The sequence below is a fragment of the Brachyistius frenatus genome, unplaced genomic scaffold (assembly GCF_029030835.1).
Source record: "Brachyistius frenatus isolate BFR_SWC_R1_liver_20210118 unplaced genomic scaffold, ASM2903083v1 Contig_9, whole genome shotgun sequence".
In the NCBI taxonomy this organism is placed as follows: Eukaryota; Metazoa; Chordata; class Actinopteri; family Embiotocidae; genus Brachyistius; species Brachyistius frenatus.
Genome location: NW_027210608.1, coordinates 2,446,726 through 2,469,454, shown reverse-complemented (window position 1 = coordinate 2,469,454; position 22,729 = coordinate 2,446,726). Strand labels below are relative to the sequence as shown.

At 39.9% G+C, this 22,729-nt stretch overlaps 1 protein-coding gene across 1 annotated transcript; it reads left to right on the top strand.

The window, feature by feature from the left end:
* Positions 1–11: 11 nt before the first annotated feature.
* On the top strand, positions 12–18,472 carry LOC138616195 (aminopeptidase N-like). Its single transcript, XM_069690334.1, has 21 exons — positions 12–111; positions 8,208–8,927; positions 9,080–9,222; positions 9,546–9,682; positions 9,937–10,063; positions 11,094–11,248; positions 11,670–11,783; positions 11,907–12,050; positions 12,505–12,570; positions 12,765–12,830; positions 12,951–13,126; positions 14,107–14,183; positions 14,309–14,442; positions 14,920–14,975; positions 15,065–15,212; positions 15,339–15,430; positions 15,512–15,622; positions 15,830–15,997; positions 16,561–16,701; positions 17,143–17,224; positions 17,333–18,472. The coding sequence occupies exons 2-21, from the start codon at positions 8,323–8,325 to the stop codon at positions 17,483–17,485; spliced, it is 2,895 nt and encodes a 964-aa protein (XP_069546435.1). The 5' UTR covers positions 12–111; positions 8,208–8,322; the 3' UTR covers positions 17,486–18,472.
* Positions 18,473–22,729: the final 4,257 nt, after the last annotated feature.

Here is a 22,729-nt window from a genome sequence, read left to right as displayed (position 1 = left end):
TGCCCACTGCGAGTGTTGCACATCAGCCGGAGATCATTGCAGCTCAACTTCTGCATCTGGTGCAGAGTTAAATAAGGGCGCGCAGCAGAGCTCCCGCCACACAGGATCTCGGTATGTACTGTTTTCCTTTTGTTTGATGTAAATCTATCCAACATGCTGCATGCCAAACCACTTCTTGATGTATCTAAGCTTTGTCTTCCTCCACAGCAAAGATAGTGTAAGTGCCTGGGTACAAGTTTTACACCTCTTTCCATCTGCTGAAATGTTGCACTGCTTTTCTTTTCTTTTTTTTTCTGGCAGTGAAGGTTTCTCAGATTTGGTCTGCAACAAAAACACTTTGCAGCACCGGGGCATGAACCAAATATATTCACTCTGAAGGGCAGTTTTGTGATGCTGTTATGGAAAATCAATCATTATTTATGGTTCATGGCTTCTAAAGTTAACAAAAAGCAGCTTGTTGAGTGCTTTTTCTTCTTTTTTCTTTCATTTCAGCACTTCCAATTCCTCTGGTTTCACTTAATATGAAAAGACTCCATATAGCAAAGCTTCCACTGGCTGTGGTTAACAGTAATTATACAGTATAACACTTGTGCAACACTATTGTGAAATTCTTGCTCAAGGAAATAGTGTACTTGAGTCCAAGTTTGACTTCTTGGCAATGCTGTGGATTTATTGGTTGTCAACATCCGGTGTGGGTTGTACTGGATAAAAAACTCTGCAGCTCCAACAGCTGGCTGCAGTTTATGTGCAGCGTGGCGCTGTGACCGCACAGAAATGATAGTGTGAGTCTCGGGTTCATGTGCAGGTAGAATGATGGCGTATTGTGGATCGGTGCCAAAAGGTATTTTACCTTCACATTCTTGAGATGAGTTTAACTTTATTGATTGACGAGTGAATATGGTTGAAATAGCAGAGGACAGAGTGATGGAAACAATGAGAGTGTGTGTGTCACGCTCCCAGATGTTATGTTAAAGGCCCAGTATGAAAAGCACAATGCTGCAACTGTACTCGCCTCATTTTGATTCACAAAACCTGCGCGAGTAGCATACAGTACGTGCATCACATGACATGTTTTACAGGATATTTTCATTTTTTCTGATCACATGATTAACGATTTTTCATGTGAGGGCTTTCAATAACAGTCCACAGCACTTGCAGGGAAGTGAAGAGAAGAGTCTGTTAAATCACACCATGAAACGGGTGGTCACATGGCTCTTTTGTTGTCATTTTATTACTCCATGAAAATATGTGACTTTGGGCCCCCCAAGATAAACATTCCCACTCACAAGATTATCCCGCTCTCTGCTGGCAAGGGGAAAGGTCTGGTGATTTGTTTGGCTCTTATAGCTTATTAACTTGGACTGAAGAGACATTTGGGACGTTGGAAACATTTATCCAACTGACTGCTGATTCATTTCCACTATTGGCTTGTTAACCCGTTTACTTCATGTCAGACATGACTTACCTTTAGCTCACACGGCACATGGAACAGAGTCCTTATAGTCTGATTTAATATTGTATTATGTTTCTATATATTACAATACTTATATACATAATTATATAATATATAATATAATTTTATATAAATTTTTGCAAATATATTAAAAATCAAAAACGAAAAAAAAAAAAACGAAAAAAAAATCACATGTACATAAGTATTCACAGGCTTTGCCATTACACTCAAAATTGAGCTCAGGTGCATCCTGTTTCCACTGATCATCCTGGAGATGTTTCTACAACTTGATTGGAGTCCACCTGGTAAATTCAGTTGATTGGACATGATTTGGAAAGACACACACCGTCTATATAAGGTCCCACAGTTGACAGTACATGTCAGAGCACAAACCAAGACATGAAGTCCAAAGAATTGTCTGTAGACCTCCGAGACAGGATTGTATGGAGGCTCAGATCTGGGGAAGGGTGCAGAAAAATGTCTGCAGCATTGAAGGTCCCAATGAGCACAGTGGCCTCCATCATCCATAAATGGAAGAAGTTTGGAACCACCAGGACTCTTCCTAGAGTCGGCCGCCCGGCCAAACTGAGCGATGGGGGGAGAAGGGCCTTAGTCAGGGAGGTGACCAAGAACCCGATGGTCACTCTGACAGAGATCCAGCGTTGCTCTGTGAAGAGAGGAGAACCTTCCAGAAGGACAACCATCTCTGCAGCACTCCACCAAGCAGGCCTGTATGGTAGAGTGGCCAGACGGAAGCCACTCCTCAGTAAAAGGCACATGACAGCCCACCTGGAGTTCACCAAAAGGAACCTAAAGGACTGTCAGACCAGGAGAAACTAAATTCTCTGGTCTGATGAAACAAAGATTGAACTCTTTGGCCTGAATGCCAAGCGTCATGTTTGGAGGAAACCAGGCACCGCTCATCATCTGGCCAATACCATCTCTACGGTGAAGCATGGTGGTGGCAGCATCATGCTGTGGGGATGTTTTTCAGCAGCAGGAACTGGGAGACTAGTCAGGATGGAGGGAAAGATGAATGCAGCAATGTACAGAGACATCCTTGATGAAAACCTTCTCCAGAGCACTCTGGACCTCAGACTGGGGCGAAGGTTCATCTTCCAACAGGACAACGACCCGAAGCACACAGCCAAGATAACAAAGGAATGTCTTCGGGACAGCTCTGTGAATGTCTTTGAGAGGCCCAGGCAGAGCCCAGACTTGAACAAGATTGAACATCTCTGGAGAGATCTGAAAATGTCTGTGCACCGATGCTCCCCATCCAACCTGATGGAGCTGGAGAGGTCCTGCAAAGAAGATTGAGAGAAACTGCCCAAAAATAGGTGCCAAGCATCATACTCAAAAAGACTTGAGGCTGTAATTTCTGCCAAAGCTGCTTCTACAAAGTATTGAGCAAAGGCTGTGAATACTTATGTACATGTTATATTTTCGTTCTTTATTTTTAATAGATTTGCAAAAATGTTAAACAAACTATTTTCACTTTGTCATTATGGGGTATTGTGTGTAGAATTTTGAGGGGAAAAATGAATTTAATCCATTTTGGAATAAAACTGTAACATAACAAAATGTGTAAAAAGTGAAGCGCTGTGAATACTTTCTGGATGCACTGTAAACTATAGGTATAAAGACAAGCCCAGTGATAAGGAATTTTTAGTGAAATTTTCGCGCATTTTCAATATTTTTTTCAAGATAACAGCCCTACAATGAAACATTAGTTATTAAATTGTTGGTAAAAACTGACTTAAGACCTTCAGCTTAGTTTTTAACTTCATGCTTTTCTGTGTTAAATTTTTTTTCTATAAAAATGTATATAATGTCTAGTTAACTAGCCTGACAGCTAAAGTACCCTGACAGAGCGGCAGCTGGCATTAGCTAAAACTAAAACTAAAATGTACTTTGGCATTTCAGTTTTCTAATTCACATAACTAAAAGAAGCAGTAGCTTATCCCAATATTGATAGAGAGGGAGACATAAAGCTAACTAGTATTGTAACTACTAGCCGCTATCTCAGCGGTAAACTTAACAGGGTTTGGTGAGTTTAATCTTCCAATAGATTGCTACGTAATATATAAAAAGGTTAATTATAATTAATTGTATTGTTTTTCATATAAATAGTACTTGAAAAGATGTGCATGTAACATTAATAGTCCAAATTAAATTGATCTATTCCAAAAAGTCTTTTTCAAATGGACAAGAAAGCTGAAATAACATTTGTGGTTGCGTTCCTGCATTTTCCACTGCATTGCATTGCATGTAGGTTATTTAAAGGCAGAAGATCTGGCCTTTTAAAATGTGGTTTCTGTGGCAATGACAGCTGGACAGAATAATCAGTCTAAAGATGCATAAAATGAGGCATTACAGTCTTACTGGCTGCAATTTGTCTGTCAGATGAAAATAATTTAAACCCCTTTTTTTCCTCAACTTTATAGATACTGCACTCAACCTTTCGGCCAGAGTAATATAGTAGTAAAAGAAACCAGGCTATTAAAAAGTGATGGGCGAATGTTGTTTGTTGTTATTCACGTGCTGGATGGCAGAAGAACAGACAGCTGAGAGCGTGTTTTGTGTTTTAGGGAGATCCCAGAGTATCTATGTTTGCGTGGGCTTGACTTGCAGAGAGCTTATCACATTCAGATGCATCACTTCCAGATGTTCTGTACCTGTAGGGTGTTGAGTTCACACACCACTGGCTGTGGTGGATCCAAGTGTGTTTGTGTGTCTGAGTGCATGCTTTTGTTACCTCTTTGGCACCTTTTCCAGTAAAAATACTGACCGTGTTCAGACCTCTAGTCCACAAAAGCCTTTTCGGAGGCTGTGAATTTGTTGTCGTTAAGGTCAGGGTTTGGGTTGGGCTGTCCAAAATGAATGGAAGTAAATGCCATGTCCTCACAAGGATAGCTGATTATGGCTTTAGCCTTGTGTTACAGGTTGCCATTACAATTCATCATGGGTATAGATTAACCTTCAGTTTATTCATTCTTAATTACCCGTACAGTAGGTGAGTGAACAGAAGACATTTGTATGGGCTTTTAACAAGAAAGGTGCTACTTTGTACATCATAATTTATTAGAGATTCATAAATTATGCCTCTAAGCTTCATGCTAATATATCATTTGTTAATACTTTATAGATCAATTAGCCATTTGAGCAATATTTAGTGACAGATTGTAAGAATCAATTTAACTGGCATATGGCTTCCTCCAGTCAAACAGACATGGTCTTTCTTTCTTGTGTTGCCCTCTAGAAAAAGAGTTGCAGTGCAATCTGAATAAAATCTGTTTATTTAAATTGACATTCGCAGCTCTGGTACTAATGGTTTATTATAAAGTCAGATAGCCATGGCCTTTTAAAAATCCCCTACTCACATTTAAGACTGCAGACATTATGGCATGTTAGAGTCATGATTGAAAGGTCAATCATTAATAGGAATGTGAGGCTTTCAATCTTTTTCACCGGCTTAAAAAGTCGGCTCAGTTTTTATGGAGACACGTCACCTGTCATCACGTGAACAGTATGGGACTTAAGTCAAGGTCCAAGTCAGAAATAAACATTGACCCTCAACAATTATAATGTTTTTCCACTACACTCCAGTTTACTGTATAAACAGCCTATAAATGATTTATACTATTTTGTCCTTCATATTTATAAAAGATAATGTAAAAAAAGACATAGATTCAAAACAGGTAAAGAAAAAAGAAATGGCAAAAAGGAAATCATAAAATATATACTGTTTATTTATAATATAAAATATAAGGCCTGTTTAGGAACAGACAAACCAGCTAATGACAGATTACTGTGGTTACTGACAGCTCTTGCTGATTCTCATATACTCCCACATGTACAGTACAATGATGACGTAGAGGAAGAACACAGGCTACATGCTATCAGATTAAAAAGGATCTTTTACAGGGAGAAAAACAGTGCAAGTCGGATTTTGTACTTCAAATGACACAAGTCACAAGTGACTATCAGTTCATTAGTGGATATTACAACAGCTGATCCCTAGCAGTTACTGATAATGTAAAGTAATTTTGATAAAGACCAATAAAAAAAATTATGATTTTCCACTGAGATCAAGAGAAAATGTTACTGGTAAACCTGCTCTGTTTCCCTTTGGCGTTTTTAACTAATAGGAAGGTGAAAATAGACTTATAATTATGACATCAGTGTATAACGTCAGGCCTTCTGGACACAAACTAAATGCTGGTGTGACAGACAGTATATTCACTTTTCATTCTAATTGTTACCTTCACCACACTTAGTTGAACATCTATGACCTGGTGTATGAGATAGGACACCATAAAAAGGTCAAGCTGCTGGGAAAATTAAGGAGTGTCATGGCAAAAGATTATTTGTGAATGTTTTATTTCAATGAGACATTACCCAGAGTCTTTTACATGATGTCACGATGTGATCTTTGATCTGTTTGTTTGGTTCTTGCCTTTGAAGAAGTGATAATTAACGTGGCCTTTACTCCTGTTCTTCCAGATAAAGCCTAGAGTCTCCCATTTAGAAACTTATAAAACTTAATGAATATGTGAAATGGACAATTCAACTCCTTGTAAATATACTACAATCCATTCACCGTTCACAGAGTAGGAAGACAGTCCAATATTAAAAAGGAGCAAATACAAATACTACCTGTAGTAATAAAAACCCAAAGCACGAGAAAAAAAAAGTAATAACTGAGGGGTCTTGAGCTTTTGACTTCATATTGTTGAGCCATCTTTGATCCCTCAATATACTGCAGGTTCTTCTATTTCAGAAGAAAAAACCTGTGCCCTGTTCTGTACTTAGAAAGGAAGGCAATTTAATAATGAGGAGAGCACATACTGTTAAGCACCAACACAAAATAATACAGCGCATGTTTGTTGAAGTATTAATGAAGTAACAACTTAAAATTTGGGGAAATTAGTTTTTCCTGTAAAGATTTAGATGACAAGATGGACACCCCTCCTCAGCGTGTTTGCTGTGCTAATACCAAAGACTGAAAACAAGGAGAGATCGGTAACCGGCCTCTTGTCCAACCAGAACTTCCAACGCTTATTGTCACCATGAGGTTGCCAGACAAACAGCGGATATTCAAAGTAGTGACTGTCCCTGGTCAAGACGCACACAATATAGCTACACAATAACTTTGTTATGTTCAGAAGCTTTCTGTTTCCCTTTATTTCCAGTCCTTGCGCTAAACTAAGCTCAGCTTGCTAAACTGACCGACTGCTAACGCTAGCTCCCAAAATAATTGGTTTTAACCCCAAAGCACAAATGAGCAATGCCGGTCTGAAATGCAGAGTGATAGTTACAATATTTAAAGAACAGAAACTGATTTGCTCTGAGAATTCGGGCCGAAAGATTAAATGTAGGGCTAGTAGGCTCTGGTGACTTCAAAACTGTGAATGTAGGCATTTTGACGACATGGCAAAGGAAAAAGGGCAGAGAAAACAGAAGAGCAGGAATAGGACCATGGATGTATAAAGGACAACTTGCTACCAGAGATGATGGCGCCTACTTATGTGGATGAAAATTGCTGTCCTTGCATGAGCCTAAAAGTTTCTAGCTTCTGGATTTGCTTCCACATTGTGTGATCCCATCTGAATGGTTCCACCTGGCCCAGAGACTTTACACTGTGATGACAGAAAATAAAAGCTACTATTCTAGGTGCTGGGGAGATTTTACAAGTATGACCCCTTCATGGATTAGATTTTCATAATAGAGTAAGAAGGTCAGTTCTTAGATAGATTGATAGAGAGATAGACACTTTATTAATCCCGCAAGGGGACCTTTTTTTTTTTTTTTAACATTTTAAAATCCATCCATCCATCCATCCATCCATCCATCCATCCATCCATCCATCTCTCTCTCTCTCTCTCTCTCTCTCTCTATCTATCTATCGAAGAACCGACCTTGTTGCAGTTGGTGTCCCGTTTTACAGAAGTCTCATTTATAATTGTGGTCTATGGGGAAAATGCTGTTTGGGCATACAGATACTATACAGTGGCTACTGGGAAATATTGGCAGCCATGGTGAGGGGTGGTACCATATCGAGGTCTCTCAATACATCCATGATTAGCACACGTTCACTCATTGAGGAATAAAGACAGAAAGCAAAACAGCAGCTCTTTCTTATTGAACAGTCACTTAAGCTTTATTTGTAAGTTTGTATTGACCAATTGATGGTAAACTAGATTGCTAAACTTGTCTGGAAATGATGTGACTGGTCTGACAGCACAGCTAAGTCATCTGCTTAGTCATCATCTTTTTACACCACCAATGACTAACAGTTCTTAGTTAACTTCATCACTGTTCAGCCCACCCTCAGCAGGACGAGAAATGATGACGAGTGGTTTTATTCTAAGGATGACTGAGAACCACTCCATGAGCTGCATTGAAGACTTTTCATTGCATCGTATTATATGTGTCTGCTTCTTATTGGTGTTGAAGAACTACTCCCAGGAATAATATCATGAAGTCAAACATGCAATCGAAAAATGTTGCAGATTTTCTGGTTGCCTTCGCTGTGAAGAGCTCTATAAAAAACAGTTGAGAATGCTGGTTTTGTACTTAATAACTGATTACTGAAAATGATTGACTGAAATGGTAAATAGTACTGTACTTGTAACACATTAATAATTAAACAACATAGTTTGTGAAGCATACTTGACATTTATGAATCTGAGAGATGCCAAGTTACAAAGTAAATGGCCGAGGTCTTCCAATCTTTCTATTTTTTTCATAGGTCTTTTTTGCTGTTGTTAATAGCGCAGCTATTTACTGAGAAGGGAAGAGCCTCACTGAGCTGGACAAACAGACTGAGCCTCCTCGGAGTTCTTCACTAACCTCCTGAATCAGACATGGGGAAAGTCTACTATGTGAGTAAAAATGTGGGTCTCGGGATGCTTGTACTGGCAGCCAGCGCAATGGCTACAATTATAGCTCTATCCATCGCCTATGACAAGGAAAGGGCCAGGAATCAAGGACAGCGTGGAGATGGAGCGTCAGATAGCACCAGCGCGCCTACACCCACCACCACCCCCCTCACCCCAAAGGAGCCCTGGGACCACTACAGACTTCCAGACTCCCTCATCCCGGCCTCTTACAATTTGACCCTGCGGCCCTGGCTGGAAGCCAACGCAGACGGCCTGTACATCTTCACCGGTCGTTCGGCAGTGGTCTTCAGATGTGTGAAAGAAACAGACCTCGTCATCATCCACTCCAACAAGCTGAACTTCACGACCTTCTTTGGGCACCATGCTAAACTGAGAGGCCTCGGTGAAGCCGCTGCACCCGCCATCCAGAAGACTTGGCTTGTGGTGAAGACGGACTACCTGGTTATTCAGCTGCGCAGCAGACTGGCAGTGGGAGCATCCTACATACTTCAAACAGAGTTTTTGGGGGAGCTGGCAGACGACCTAGAAGGCTTCTACAGGAGTGAATACGTTGAGAATGGTGTTAAGAAGTAAGAAATGCGATGTCATAGCATGTCAGTGCACAATCACTCTGCTCTTGAGTTCATTTTCATGGTTCCAGTGTTCCTCTTGGTGGGACTTTGGAGGATTTTGCTTGGTTGATATCTGCTTTGTGTTAATATTCAGTTGCAACATTTTGCAGAGTTGTCGCTACCTCGCAGATGCAAGCAACGTATGCCAGGAAAACCTTTCCTTGCTTTGACGAACCAGCCATGAAAGCCATCTTCAATGTCACTATCATCCACAACCGAGGCACTGTGGCTCTGTCCAACAGCAAGGAAAATGGTTAGTCTTCGAAATACCAAAAAAAAAAAAAAGAACAACATCTTTACAGCTTCATTCTTTGTGACTAAAATACTTCAGATAAATGGGACAAAGTAACGGGCTTATCATAAAAGTAAATTTCACGACAAAAGATCCTTAACATGATCAAGACCAGTCATAATTTGTATTTTAAGTCATGAGTTACCTCTGTGTTGTATGTGACACAGTTCCATCGTAAATATTTAATTACTTGAACAATGTTTTGTCTGAAAACTGTTGAAAATCAATAACTACTGTTAATGCTAACATAGTGTCAAGGTCTAACTTCACCTCTCTTTGTACAGGCATTTCAGACTCAGTCATTGATGGCGTGCCTGTCACAGTTACTACATTTGAGCCCACACAGAGAATGTCCACTTATCTACTGGCATTTATCATCAGTGAATTTGCTTACATTCAGTCAAACCAAAACCATTTATTGGTAAGAAATTCTGTATTTGTATTTCTTATTCATTCACATCATCAATTCATTCATTTACATTACATCTGCATGCAATGTAAGTTGTGCACTTGATCACCAGCAATACAAACATCAGATGTTGCAGAAAGACCAGGAGAAGAGACCACAACATCCATATTCCTGTGAACACACAATTGAATGCCAACCTTGGGGACAAATGAGACTTTATTTTTAGATGAGTTATTGTGGACTTTAAGCTTTTACATTTTTTGCAGATTCGAATCTGGGCTAAAAGAAAAGCCATCATTGATGGGCAGGGCGACTATGCTCTGAATGTTACAGGGCCGATTCTTCAGTTCTATGAGCACTACTACAACACAACATATCCCCTCTCAAAGTCAGGTAGGTTATCTCAGCGTCAACATGTATTTTCCTGTGAAGATAGAAATATTTCATTTCACTTTTTTTCATTGAGCCCAGTAAGTAGAGAGTAAAACATTTTGCCAAATGAAAATAGGGCCCTTAAAGTCTACAACCAAGCTTGCAAATCAAAAAGTTCTGACTGTTCCTGTTGTGCACAAATGGAGCACAGCTCACTAATGTGTATGGAGCAAGGGGAGGCAATAACTTTAGTAAGTACTCCAAGTAGCTAATACGCAAGTTACATGCACATTTGTGACCAATGATAAGTGTGCATTTGCAATTTCACCATGGACAAATTGAAATACTTCAGAAAACTTACGGACGAGGTGTTTTGGGTGGTAATTGCATTTCTAGTATGTCGAACGTCACTGTCCAAGCCCAAAGAATGCACCTTGAATCTGTCCCCCAGTGTCCGAGTTACACTGTGACGTTCTGAGGCGTCTGAGGGAAAACATTTGGTGCAAACAGCCTGAACTGTAGTGTGATGAGATTCTCTAATATAACTACATGCCTGCTTACCCACAACGACACAGTCATCACTCCAAACCATCCTTCCTCACCGGATTTGGCTCCCTGTGACTCTTTTCTGTTTCCCAACAGTTTGGCATTCTAGTTTCAGGTCTATGGTGAAATTGCAAATGTGCACAAACCAGTGGTCACAAAAGTGCTGATGTTGATCAAGTGGCATAACGTGGAATACTTACTCATTAAGGTTGTGCTTCCTTTCTGTGTTGTTTCTATTATGTCTAGTTTCATTTAAAAATAGCAGTTCTCAGTACCTTTTCCAAACTAATCGGTTCAACTTGTGACTTAATCAAAGTTACGTCTTTATGCTCATTATGTGGAACTTTTCTCGTCATTGATGTCGTATATGCAAGGTAACATTAAATTGCTGACTTATTTTGCCCTGCTGTGACATTCCCTCAATTGAAAATGAAGTGGATCTGGCTAAATTCACACTGTTCCATCTTTGCTTGTCTTTTGAATTTTTAATCCTGGTTCTCTGTAGATCAGATAGCTCTGCCTGATTTCAATGCTGGAGCAATGGAGAACTGGGGTCTGGTCACGTACAGGGAAACGGCCCTTCTCTATGATCCCATCCTTTCCTCCACTGGAAACAAAGAGAGGGTCACAACTGTCATCTCCCATGAACTCGCACATATGGTAAGCCATTGCCATCGCTTCAGTCTAATAAAGTAATCACGAAATTAAGCAAAAGTGTTCTAGTAATTTAAGATAAAGTGTTATAATCAAAACTCATTACGTGCAAACTCAAAAAACACATGTATCATCAGGGATTCAACCTCCCTTTGAAAAAGCAGATGACAAATTATCACTTTGGGAAAAGCTAACCGCGCTTCCTCTAAAGCCTGACATCATAAAAGGGATGTGAAAGTCTGTGGTTGGGAATTTTTTAATCTCCTGCTGATTCAGTTTCTGTGTATTTTGGAGCTGAACAACAGTGCTAATGTTCCCTAGAATCTAAGGTCATGGAAACTTTAGTTCCCTTTAAAGATGAATTGCCGTATCACTGGTTCCAATGGCAGAACTGTTCATCTCTATACTGTTTGTGTTTTTTTTTTAGTGGTTTGGCAACCTGGTAACTCTGCGATGGTGGAATGACTTGTGGTTGAACGAGGGCTTTGCTTCATATGTGGAGTACCTCGGAGCTGACTACGCTGAGCCCACCTGGAACATTGTAAGAGCCATGGCTTCACACTTCATCAAAGATGTGCTGCTATGTTTCACAGATCAGTAACTTTTCACAGATATTGTTGGCTTGGAAAGCCGGTCGTGACTCAAACCCTCCTTTTGGCTTCAGAAAGACCAGATCATTCTGTACGATGTGCAGAAGGTGTTTGCCGTGGACGCCCTGGCCTCCTCTCACCCGCTGTCCCGCCGAGAAGAGGAGGTCAACAACCCCGCTCAGATCAGCGAGATGTTCAACACCATCTCCTACAGCAAGGTCTGCTCCTCGGAGAATTTCACGCAGTACTTCAGGCAGGATCTTCTACAGACACAAGTTTGCCCTTCCACAGTTTTTTGCCGAAGAATTATAGACGATACACGGTACAGTAAATAAATCTGAAGCACTTATAAACTTCTCAAAATTGAGGGGATTCCTGATGAAATTACTGCCATTCCAAGTGAGTTTTGATTGTCCACAAAAATGCCCAAAAACTTCACTTATCCCAAACTATTTCACATTTGTATGGGAAAAATGTGGAGTATGACTCTCAGTTTGGAGACTTTCTTTTCTTTGATTTTGTCCTGGGTCTTGTTGTTTCTATCTGAACCACAGTACACCATCAGGGCAACATTTTGTTTTAATATTTGCTTTGGCTTGAATGCGAAAGACTTTACAGACATGACAAGTTGAAACCAACCAAATTCTAGTGGTTTGTGTTTGTTGTTTTCAGGGCGCGGCGGTGCTCAGGATGCTGTCAGAGTTCCTCACCGAGCCTGTGTTTGCCAGAGGACTCAGTGTGAGTATTACCCCTGCTGCATAATCTCATCACACTCTGTGTGTTTGTGATTGTGTTACTGGTAATAAGTGGCGGTGAGTCTGCGGATATGGCAACCTCAACATTGCTCAAGCTTATTGTGTTTTTAAATTCATGTTTTGTTGCTTCCCGTGGGAAGGTGTTTCATGCTGTTCCTCGCTGCTTTGTCTCTTCAGTCTTACCTGAACACATTCGCCTTCGACAACACCGTGTATACTGACCTGTGGGACCATCTCCAACAGGTCAGTTCAACAACAAAAACCCTGAAAGTCATAGGTGTGCTGTGTGTGATCTCACATAGCACTGTGTCTGTGGGTGGGTGTAATTTTGCTAAACTCCTGCTGCCCTCTGTTTGTTGTCAGGCAGTTGAAAAGACACCAGGTATGCATATTCCCCACACTGTCCACAACATCATGAACCGCTGGACTCTCCAGATGGGCTTCCCTGTGGTCACTATTGACACCCGGACAGGAAGTATCACCCAGAAACACTTCCTGTTGGATCCAGACTCTGTAGTGGACAGGCCCTCTCAGTTCAAGTAGGAATCTGTTTTACAATATCCTGTAAATTGCATGTAGATGATAAATTAAGAGATTAACCACTTTGGATAAGTATCTACTGAAATGAAGCGATCCTCTAGCTGGGGCAAAAACAAAATCACTGTATTATTTTCATAATGATCAAAATTTTATATTTTAGCCCTGGCAGCTCTGTAAGGCACTTTGCAACTGCAGTGCTTTGAGCTAAAGGTTAAAGTGGGCATGCTAACATGCTCCAAATTACAGAGCTAAAATGCAGCTGTAATGTTTAACATATTAAGGTTTCATGTTAGCATGCTAACAATCAAAATTTGTTGAGGCTGACTGAAATGTCATTAGCTTCACAAGTATTAGACAAATTGATGGCGCTCGATGATGATTGATGATACATCCTGAGGGAGACATGCATGTGTCTACCAAATTTGATGGCAATATACCCAACATTCAATTCAATTTTATTTTATTTGTACAGAGCGTAATCACAACACAAGTCATCTCAAGGCACGTAACATATTTCCCTTGAGAGAGGAACCCAACAATTCAACAATTCCCTCATGAGCGACAGCTGGAAGGAAAAATGATCTTTTAACAGGAAGAAACCTCAGACAGAAGCAGGCTCACAAGTGGACGGCCATCTGCCTTGACTTGTTGGGGTGAGGGGAGAGCAGAGAGATAAAAGAACAGCATAGAGAGACTTGAGACAATAAATTGTTGGCGGGGCTAGTAACCGCAGACCTGAAACACACAGCTTCAGGGTCATGTTTGATATTCAATCAAAATCCACAAATATTAACCTCAGGGGGGTGATGGAAGAAAGGTCAGAGTATCTCCAAAGTCAGTATGGTTCATCCTCCGGGGACCATAAATATCTGTTCCAAATTTCATGAAAATAGTTTGACGGAGAGACCAACCATCAGACCGACATCTGCATGATTGTCTCATCTTTTCATTCACCATCTTAACCTATATTTCTGTCCAGTTACACGTGGTTTGTCCCCATTAAATGGATGAAGTCAGGTGTGGAGCAGCAACAATACTGGCTCCTTCAGAAGACAGGTACGGCCGTAACAAAACCTGCTGGAGGAAAAAATATGCGACTTCCTACCAGATTACAGGACTGAAAAGCAGGTCATTGGACTGAATAAATATATAACATATCCTCCTTTTATGTTTTTGAGCAGACACCCACAGCCTGATGAGAGTGTCAGGAAAGGACTGGGTGCTGGCAAACACAAACGTATCTGGATACTTCAGGGTGAACTATGATCTTGGCAACTGGGATCGTCTCATCTCCCTGCTCAACACCACCCATCAGGTCAGTCACATGCCTTTCACAAACTGGTTTGTTTGTGGTTGATATCCACTTTAAACAAAGAAAGAGGTAAGATGTCAATTTTAATCTGTTTTAATGAGGGCTGCAAACTCTGTTCTGTAGTTAAAGTTTAGTCATCATTCCACCTAAAAAGTGGATGCTGGCTTTTATGCGTGATGGACATTCACAAAGCTGAAACACGATGGGCTTGAGGTGTTCATTTTAATAAGCACAACAAGTAAAGATGTAAAGCCTGTAAGAGGGCCAATTGGATGATATAGAAAGGCTTTATAAAACACATTTTAGCTCTAGGAATTTTTTTCACCTATTTCCTGTTCCCAAAATTCAGGGTTTCAGAGTCTGTACGAGTCAGAAATGTCCTGTCTTTGTTAAATGTCATTGTTAAATGTCATGCTTCATCTCACGGGCTTAGTTGCCTTTGTATTTGATATTTCAAAATGTATGTGTCATTTCTTTCAGGCTTTATCAATCATCAACAGAGCACAGATCATCGATGATGCATTTAATCTAGCCAGGTAACAAAAAAAATATATGTTGAAGGGATTAAACTCTTCATATATTGAGTGTCTGCAAAGCATGTAAAGGATGTGTTTCTGTTGTGCAGAGCCAAAATAATCAGTACAAAATTGGCTCTGAGAACTACCAAGTACCTGTCCAAAGAGAGAGACTATATCCCCTGGGCGTCAGCTCTGAGGAACCTCGACTACTACATTCTCATGTTTGATCGCACTGAGGTCTACGGAGCTTTACAGGTTAGTCCTACTTTACTATGAATTCTACTTTAAATAGTGACTCTGACACCAAAAGGAAAACTTCAGAAAAGGGGAAGTGTGAAACAGCTGGACATAAAACCTACCGTTGGTATGTTTTTATTTCAGGCCTACCTCAAGAAACAAATACAACCACTTTTTGAGTACTTTAGGACACTAACAGCTAACTGGACCAAAGTACCAACAGGACACACTGACCAGTAAGAACTGTTATTACAACAGATAGTTCTTTCGCATATTGGACATTGTTTCCCAGTTTTCTGAATCATATTCCTTCTCAGGTATAATGAGATGAATGCTGTTGGCATAGCCTGCAGCATGGATGTGGAGGGCTGCAGGGAACTGATCAAAAGCTGGTACAGACAGTGGATGGAACATCCAGATCACAACCCGTGAGTACAGCGTGAAATGTAATGTTTACATTAATTTGACTGCCGGACTTTTCGGTCGGTGTTAACCCGCCTGAAACAGTGAAACAACTGTTCAGAGGTTAGCTGTAGGTGCCTAGCTGCACACACACAGACTTTGTATGTGAGTGAGCAGTGAGCCAATGTGTCTGGAATTTGTTAATCACTCTCTAATCTACTTTTACTGAACAGGATCCATCCCAACATGAAAAGCACAGTGTACTGCAGTGCCATAGCCTTCGGTGGTGCACAGGAGTGGGAATTTGCCTGGACAATGTTCAAGAATGCCACTCTGGCCTCTGAAGCTTCCCGGCTCAGGTCGGCCATGGCCTGCACCAAAGCACCTTGGCTTTTAAACAGGTGCGTGCGACATTATCCCGAGTCATGCTGTGTTGGGAATGATGCATACACTCTACTAATGGGGCTTTTGTGTTGCTTTCAAATGAAGTCATATTTACTGTGTACACGAGAAAAGTCCGTATGTCACCCCTGTGGTATCCACGATACTCAGAATTTACTATCAGCCTGGAATTCACGAGTTGTGACTTTTTTAGCTTGTTTGAAATTGGCAGAGGCCATGGAAGTTTATTTTTCATTGGATGTCAAGCCGATATATTGTACGGAGCCCGTGAGTGGCCATAGAGAGAAAAATAATTTAAATAGTGCTCACAAAATACTAAATCATTCTCAATCAATCATAGAATTACTATATCGTGAACACGTTTTAATTAATTCACGTGCATTACATCTGTCCTTAGTTAAAGGAGTTGTAGTTAGCCTGGACAACACAGTCACTCATTTGGTAAATTCTGCTTTAGGTTATTACTGACAAACCTTTTATAGATGCTCCAGATGTTAAAATTTGATGAACTTTTTTTTCCCTTTTAAAAATGCTGGATTACTTTGGGGACTTGTTGAGGCAGGTATCTGGAGTACACCCTCGACCCAACTAAGATCCGCAAGCAAGATGCCACCTCTACCATCCAGTACATCGCTCAAAATACTGTGGGAATGCCGCTGGCCTGGAACTTCGTCAGAGCAAGATGGAGTTACATCTTTAACCAGTAAGAGCTCCCTCCTCGCAGCAGCGTTTCTTGGTGAACAGCCAGTGCTCTCGAAGGATTAATTAACAACAGAAGAATATTTTATACACAGAGTCCACAGCGGCTCTTTAAAATGTAGAGGACTTCGAGGTAGAAATGTAATTTCTCTAAGTGCACATATTGTTCTTTTTTCTTCACTTACTCCCCCAGTTTGCTGAGTATACAAACATTTTCAAACCCTGCCCAAGAGGTACAGTTAGCTGGAAAAATAATCATGAGCCACGAGACAATAAAGCACCTAAAACTATATTTAAAGTGTTGATTATGTTGCAGCTGTTTGAGGCCTCACACATGTCCACCACCAGACGTCTGAGAAGTTTCCTGTTCACATTTATTTGGTGTTTTGTCCAAAAACCCAGATATGCACATATTCCCTCTGGTAAACTGCATTCTTTGTTTCAGATATGGAAGAGGATCATTTTCCTTCTCTAATCTCGTCAATGGAATCACTAAGAGGTTCTCTACGGAGTTTGAGTTGCAGGAGGTATGCAGCCCACACAGCCACAACCACTCTGAATTATACCGTGTTTCCTTCAGGGTATTTAGAGTAAAATAAATGCAGATATTCAGTATTTTGTTTTTTTCTCTCCAGCTGAAGAAATTCAAAGAAGACAACCTCCATGTTGGTTTTGGTTCTGCCACTTTGGCCCTGGAGCAGGCCATAGAGAAGACCACAGCCAACATCAAATGGGTGACAGAGAACAAAGCTAAAGTGCTGGAGTGGTTGACTGAGGAGTCCACATGAGAGCACAGACAGCCAAGATGAAACTCTTTTTTTTTTTTTTTTTACAGTCAGGAAATGAATGACAATCACTATAATCATCAGGAACCACCACAATTCGTCCTCTTGGCGACAGCTACTCAAAGAATGTTTCACTGTTGTGACACGACACCTCATTGGACATCAGCTTTGGTGCAACGCAAGAGAGCAAGACTGTATTTTTCTTTTCTTATTATAAGTTGATGCTTTCTATGATGTATGCAACACATTTACTGTATAGGCCTCCATAAACATGAGGCATTTGTAGTACAACAGCTTCACAGGTCTTTGACCTGTAAGAAACTTGTGATTAGTAATCACAATGAGATGTTGACTACCTATGAAGGTATATTTGTGTCTTTGTCATGCAAACAAGCAAAAAAAACATTTTTAAAAGCAAATCTCTCACACTGCAATCAAAAATCAAGTTTGTAAGTAAAGATATCTGCCCTGAGAATAATATTATTTGCATTGCAAACAAATTTGCTCTTAGTATTTTTGTTTTTTGTTTGGGCACAGAATTTTTTCTTATGAAACAAGTCAAACACCAATAACAACTCCCGTCTCATCCATGAGCGCATGTCCAATTCAACTGGAAACCAAAAGTATTTGATATGCAAACAAAAAGTGTAGTTTCATAAGCAAAATTCTGATTTCTGTGACCAAAACTAACAAAACTGGAAGAGCAAATTTGTTTGCAATGCAAATAAATTTATTCTCAGTTCACTATAGTTTTTGCTTGCGTAATAAAGAAACTAAAATATCTTCATAACTACCTTTCACGCAAGCTTTGTACTGCATTTCAGTTATTACAGTTGAATGTGTGTTTATCTGCAAATAGGTAAGGACTACAGATTTGTCTTTTCTCAACAACCACTTCTTTGCAGCTTTCAGTAAATTGTCATTAGCTGCCTCCATGTTAAGACATTCTCAGCACTGGATTTCTTTAAATGTAAATTTATTTTTGCTCTTTATGGGTAGCAGTTTTATTTGATTTTTCATTTTGTCCTTTTTTTTTTTGAAAGATTAAACCATTAATTATTGTACTACACCATGTACTAACTGTCTTTCAAATCTAATCCAACAGGCAGTGAAGATGTTGCCCCCCTTAACATTACATTGTACAATGCACAGTTTATAAAATAAATGTCTTCCAGCAATTTTTAAAACTCTATTTAAAAAAAAAAAAAAAAAAAACTATTTCCAAAGGTTAGATTTGCCTGTGAGTCATCGTGCTTTAGTCTCACACATGAATGCAGTCAGTCTCCTCCATTGAGCACCTCGGGGTTAAATACTTTACTATAGAATGATGCAACAGTAACATCATAGATCTTAAATGGGAGTGTATTTAAGTATTACAAACAACTTGGCTCAAATTTCACTGTCTGGATCATCTCAATGGAGAGAGAGAGACACACGGGATCACAAGCTTGTATTTTCAACCCGTGGGTGTAATGTAATGGAAATTTCTAATTTCAAAATGCTGCAGGATTTCAAATTAATCAGCAGGTTCAGAAGCTGGCTGCTGTTCACAGTCTGACTCAAGGCTCTACATGGACCTGTTTCCTCCTCTAGTCCACATTTCTGCGGGGGTTCACACGTGACTTCACTCCTCTGGTAAGGCTCAACATGACAGGAGGAAGGAGTGAGACTGGCACAGAGAAGAAACTCTTTTTTCGACTTGTTTGAGACAGATGTTGTGACATTGATAGTTCATGGTGAAAACATGAGCTGATAAGAGGTTCTTCTGATCTGCATAAAGGTGGGAATAATGAAAAGGTTAAAGGGGCACTCCACTGATTTTACATGTCAAAGTTGATCTATCAATCATGTCGAGCAACGGTTGCATAACTGAGGAAATTACTTGCATTGTATCATCCGGGAACCTCAACTCGGGCTTAAAGAACACATCTTTATGGGACGTAGGAACCTGAGTGTAACAGTCTACCTGCAGACTGTTAGGGAAGTTTAAGATCCAGCGTTTGTGAAGGTTTTTGGAGTTTGTGTCCATTGTATTTTATATTGCACCTTCCCTTCATAATTTCAGTAATCGTCTGGAGCTACTTTAACATCACAGCAGACAACCTCACGGGAAACCTTTTCCTCTGATGTGCTGTCGTATTTTTTAGGAATCTAATGTCTACCACCGCTTTGAATCACTGCATACATGAGTAGGAGGTCCACAGGGCTCCTGGACTTTCCAAGAAACCTGAACACTTTCAGCAGATTCAGTTGTAACAAAAACTAACCAAGCCATTTCTCATCTGTGATGTCATACATTTTAAAATCCTCACATAAAAGATAAATTTAAAAAGCCTTAGTGATTATATAGCTCTTCTTTCTCCAGAAAGTAAGTTTCCACTTATGTATTAACTGTTGTATTGGGAGCTGGAAGTCGCCAAAGAACCATATCCAAAGAGGATTAATCCTCAAGACAAGACAGAACAAGTTGAAAGCCATCGGTGGTTGACAATAATTATACATTTTTGGTAAAGGATTGTACAACATACTGTCGTGCCATTTGGATAGACTGGATCAACTGAATCTTGTGGGAAAGTTAAACATGTGACCGTGACCTGTATAAACAATAGTCCCCTTTATCATAACAGTGAAGCTCTTCAGGACACGTGGAAATGAAAGAACTTGAACAGTTATTGTGGACAAGCAGCTGATGTGCTAAAAGCAACAGCGCTGCTTTGACATAAGATTCCTTGATCGACAGGTGAAAAGGCAGCTGAGACAAAACAAACTAAACACAAGGTAAGAAAGATGGTTTGCTGTCATTGCATCTCACTTCAATTTAGTGTTTGTCTGCATGACTTCTTTTTTCACCAGTCAGCTTCATGTTAAAACAATAAAACCAAAAACAAGGGGGCTGCCTTGGTGGGTTACATTGCTGCAAGTGATAGACCCCAAAGTTTGAAGACTCATTAAACATCTAAATACTGCACATAATTCTATATTACTATGCAACCCAGTATCATGCCAAGCGTGTGATACACCCATCAGTCCACTAGAGGATCCCGTGTCAGTTTCACGTTTTACCTCCCTATTCCAGAAAAGTAAGGGGCCTTACTTTTAGGCACCAAAAAGCACATAGTTAGATTTTAGGAAAAGATCATGGTTTGACTTAAAATATGTAATTTTACGTTCATAACTTTAAATACAAGTTCCTTAACGTATATAAGGTGATGTACATACATTACATTATGCACATAACTTTCCTTGAAATAAATCGAGTCATCTCAGAACTTCTCCTTCACAGCCTCTATCACTCTTCGTACTTCGTCACATGACCTCCATCTTTGACCATTTTTTGCTGACCATACATGCGAGTAATTCTCACGGCGAGACGAGGCAAAACGTGACGCTGACACAGGATCTTTGAGTGCACTGGCGGGTGTATTACACACTTTGACGGGATACTGGGACAAGATTTTACAACTTTTACCCTCTGTAATATTTTACCCTCCTTCATGGCAGTTGACAGGATATGAAATACCATATTTACATTATAAAGTAATCTGCTAGGAACAGGTGAGTGGATGTATTGGATTGGTCTCTTTCAGCCTTTTGCTGCACACACTGCTTTAAACACAGCGGCCTCATTTTAAAGGATCACTTGTAACTTTAAGTATTTCTCTTATAAAAAGACCAAAACTAACAGTAATGAAATGAGCCTACTAACAGGTATACTTATATTTCATCTGATTTAGCTTCATTGCTTTTAAAAATACAGGCACACAGTTGCACAGGATAACGTGTTCTCTTAAAAAAATATGAGCACTGTCGTTTATTTAAAAACAGCTACACAGACTAATAATGATTACACTATCACTGTCCACAAACTGCTTTCCAGAGATGGTAACTTGATACATTATGTTTAATTTGTCTGTGGAGCTGACTAACATAGGATTTGACTCTAAGAAAAATCACCAAGTTTCATCATAGTTAGAATTAAGCCTATTTAAGGCTACACATAAAGGAATAGTCAGAAAATGGTGCAGAAACAAAGCATAAATGCTATGAAGTTGCACACACCAGTATAAAAGAAACACTGTATGACTTTATATTGCACACACAGCTTATTAAAACTGTATATAGTTCATGTTTCACGGGAGCTTGATGCACCCAGGTCAACTGAAGCATCTCTGCAGGCTTCAGATTATATTCTTCCATTTTGATGACAGTGATTGTAAAACATTTGACTTCTGACCACACAGCATCACTGTACCTGAATGAATGATGGATGCTGTGGGATTAAAGCTGCTGCTGCTGCTGCACTGATGATGTACTGCTTCCATTACACACTGTGTGTGTGTGTGTGTGTGTGTGTGTGTGTGTGTGTGTGTGTGTGTGTGTGTGTGTGTGTGTGTGTGTGTGTGTGTGTGTGTGTGTGTGTGTGTGTGTGTGTGTGTGTGTGTGTGTGTGTGTGTGTGTGTGTGTGTGTGGATACTGAATTAGTTTTGGGCTCATTGACCCACACCTGTACATTTAGGTGATTGCTGCAACATTTTAAGGAAGTTACTTAACTCACCAAAGTTGTCATTTACTTGCCATGTTTATTTCCACTCTACCTGTTTATGTCTATGATTCTGTTTAGAGTTTAATAATTGTAAGATCAAGTAACATGCTTTTTTTCCCCTCATTCTGTTTATAGATCAAAATCCTGAAATCATGATGTCAGGAAAACATTTTTGTTGATATAAGCAACTCATAGAAAACAAACAAACATGTGTTTTCAGTTCAAACACTGGAATGCGTCTATTTCTTAAAGCCAACACTGTTTTGGTCGACCACAGTAAATTTAGGATTTTCACAACATGTTGGACTAAATAAAACTTTATACCATTTTGTAAATCCATATTCAGCTCATTACATTATGCAATTTTGGCTTCACTCACATCTGAGAAGTGTATACACACATACACAGACAGACACAAGAGTTCGACTGCAAACTCACCACCGCAAAATTGGCAATACCCAATAAACAGAGACAACAGCTTCTAAAGAGGGCCTTCACTCAGAGCCATTACTGCAGGTATAAAGTTAACAGATTAGGCCGGACTCCCTCTTATCTCAAGGACTTTTTACATGTCAATGTTTCAGAATTTTCAGCTGTTTCCCCCGCCCAGGAAATTAATCATTGACTTTGGGCTGGATCTTACTAGGCAGGACATAAATAGAAATCACGTTTCTCTTTTTGTGTTCTGCTTCTCTGGAGGAGAC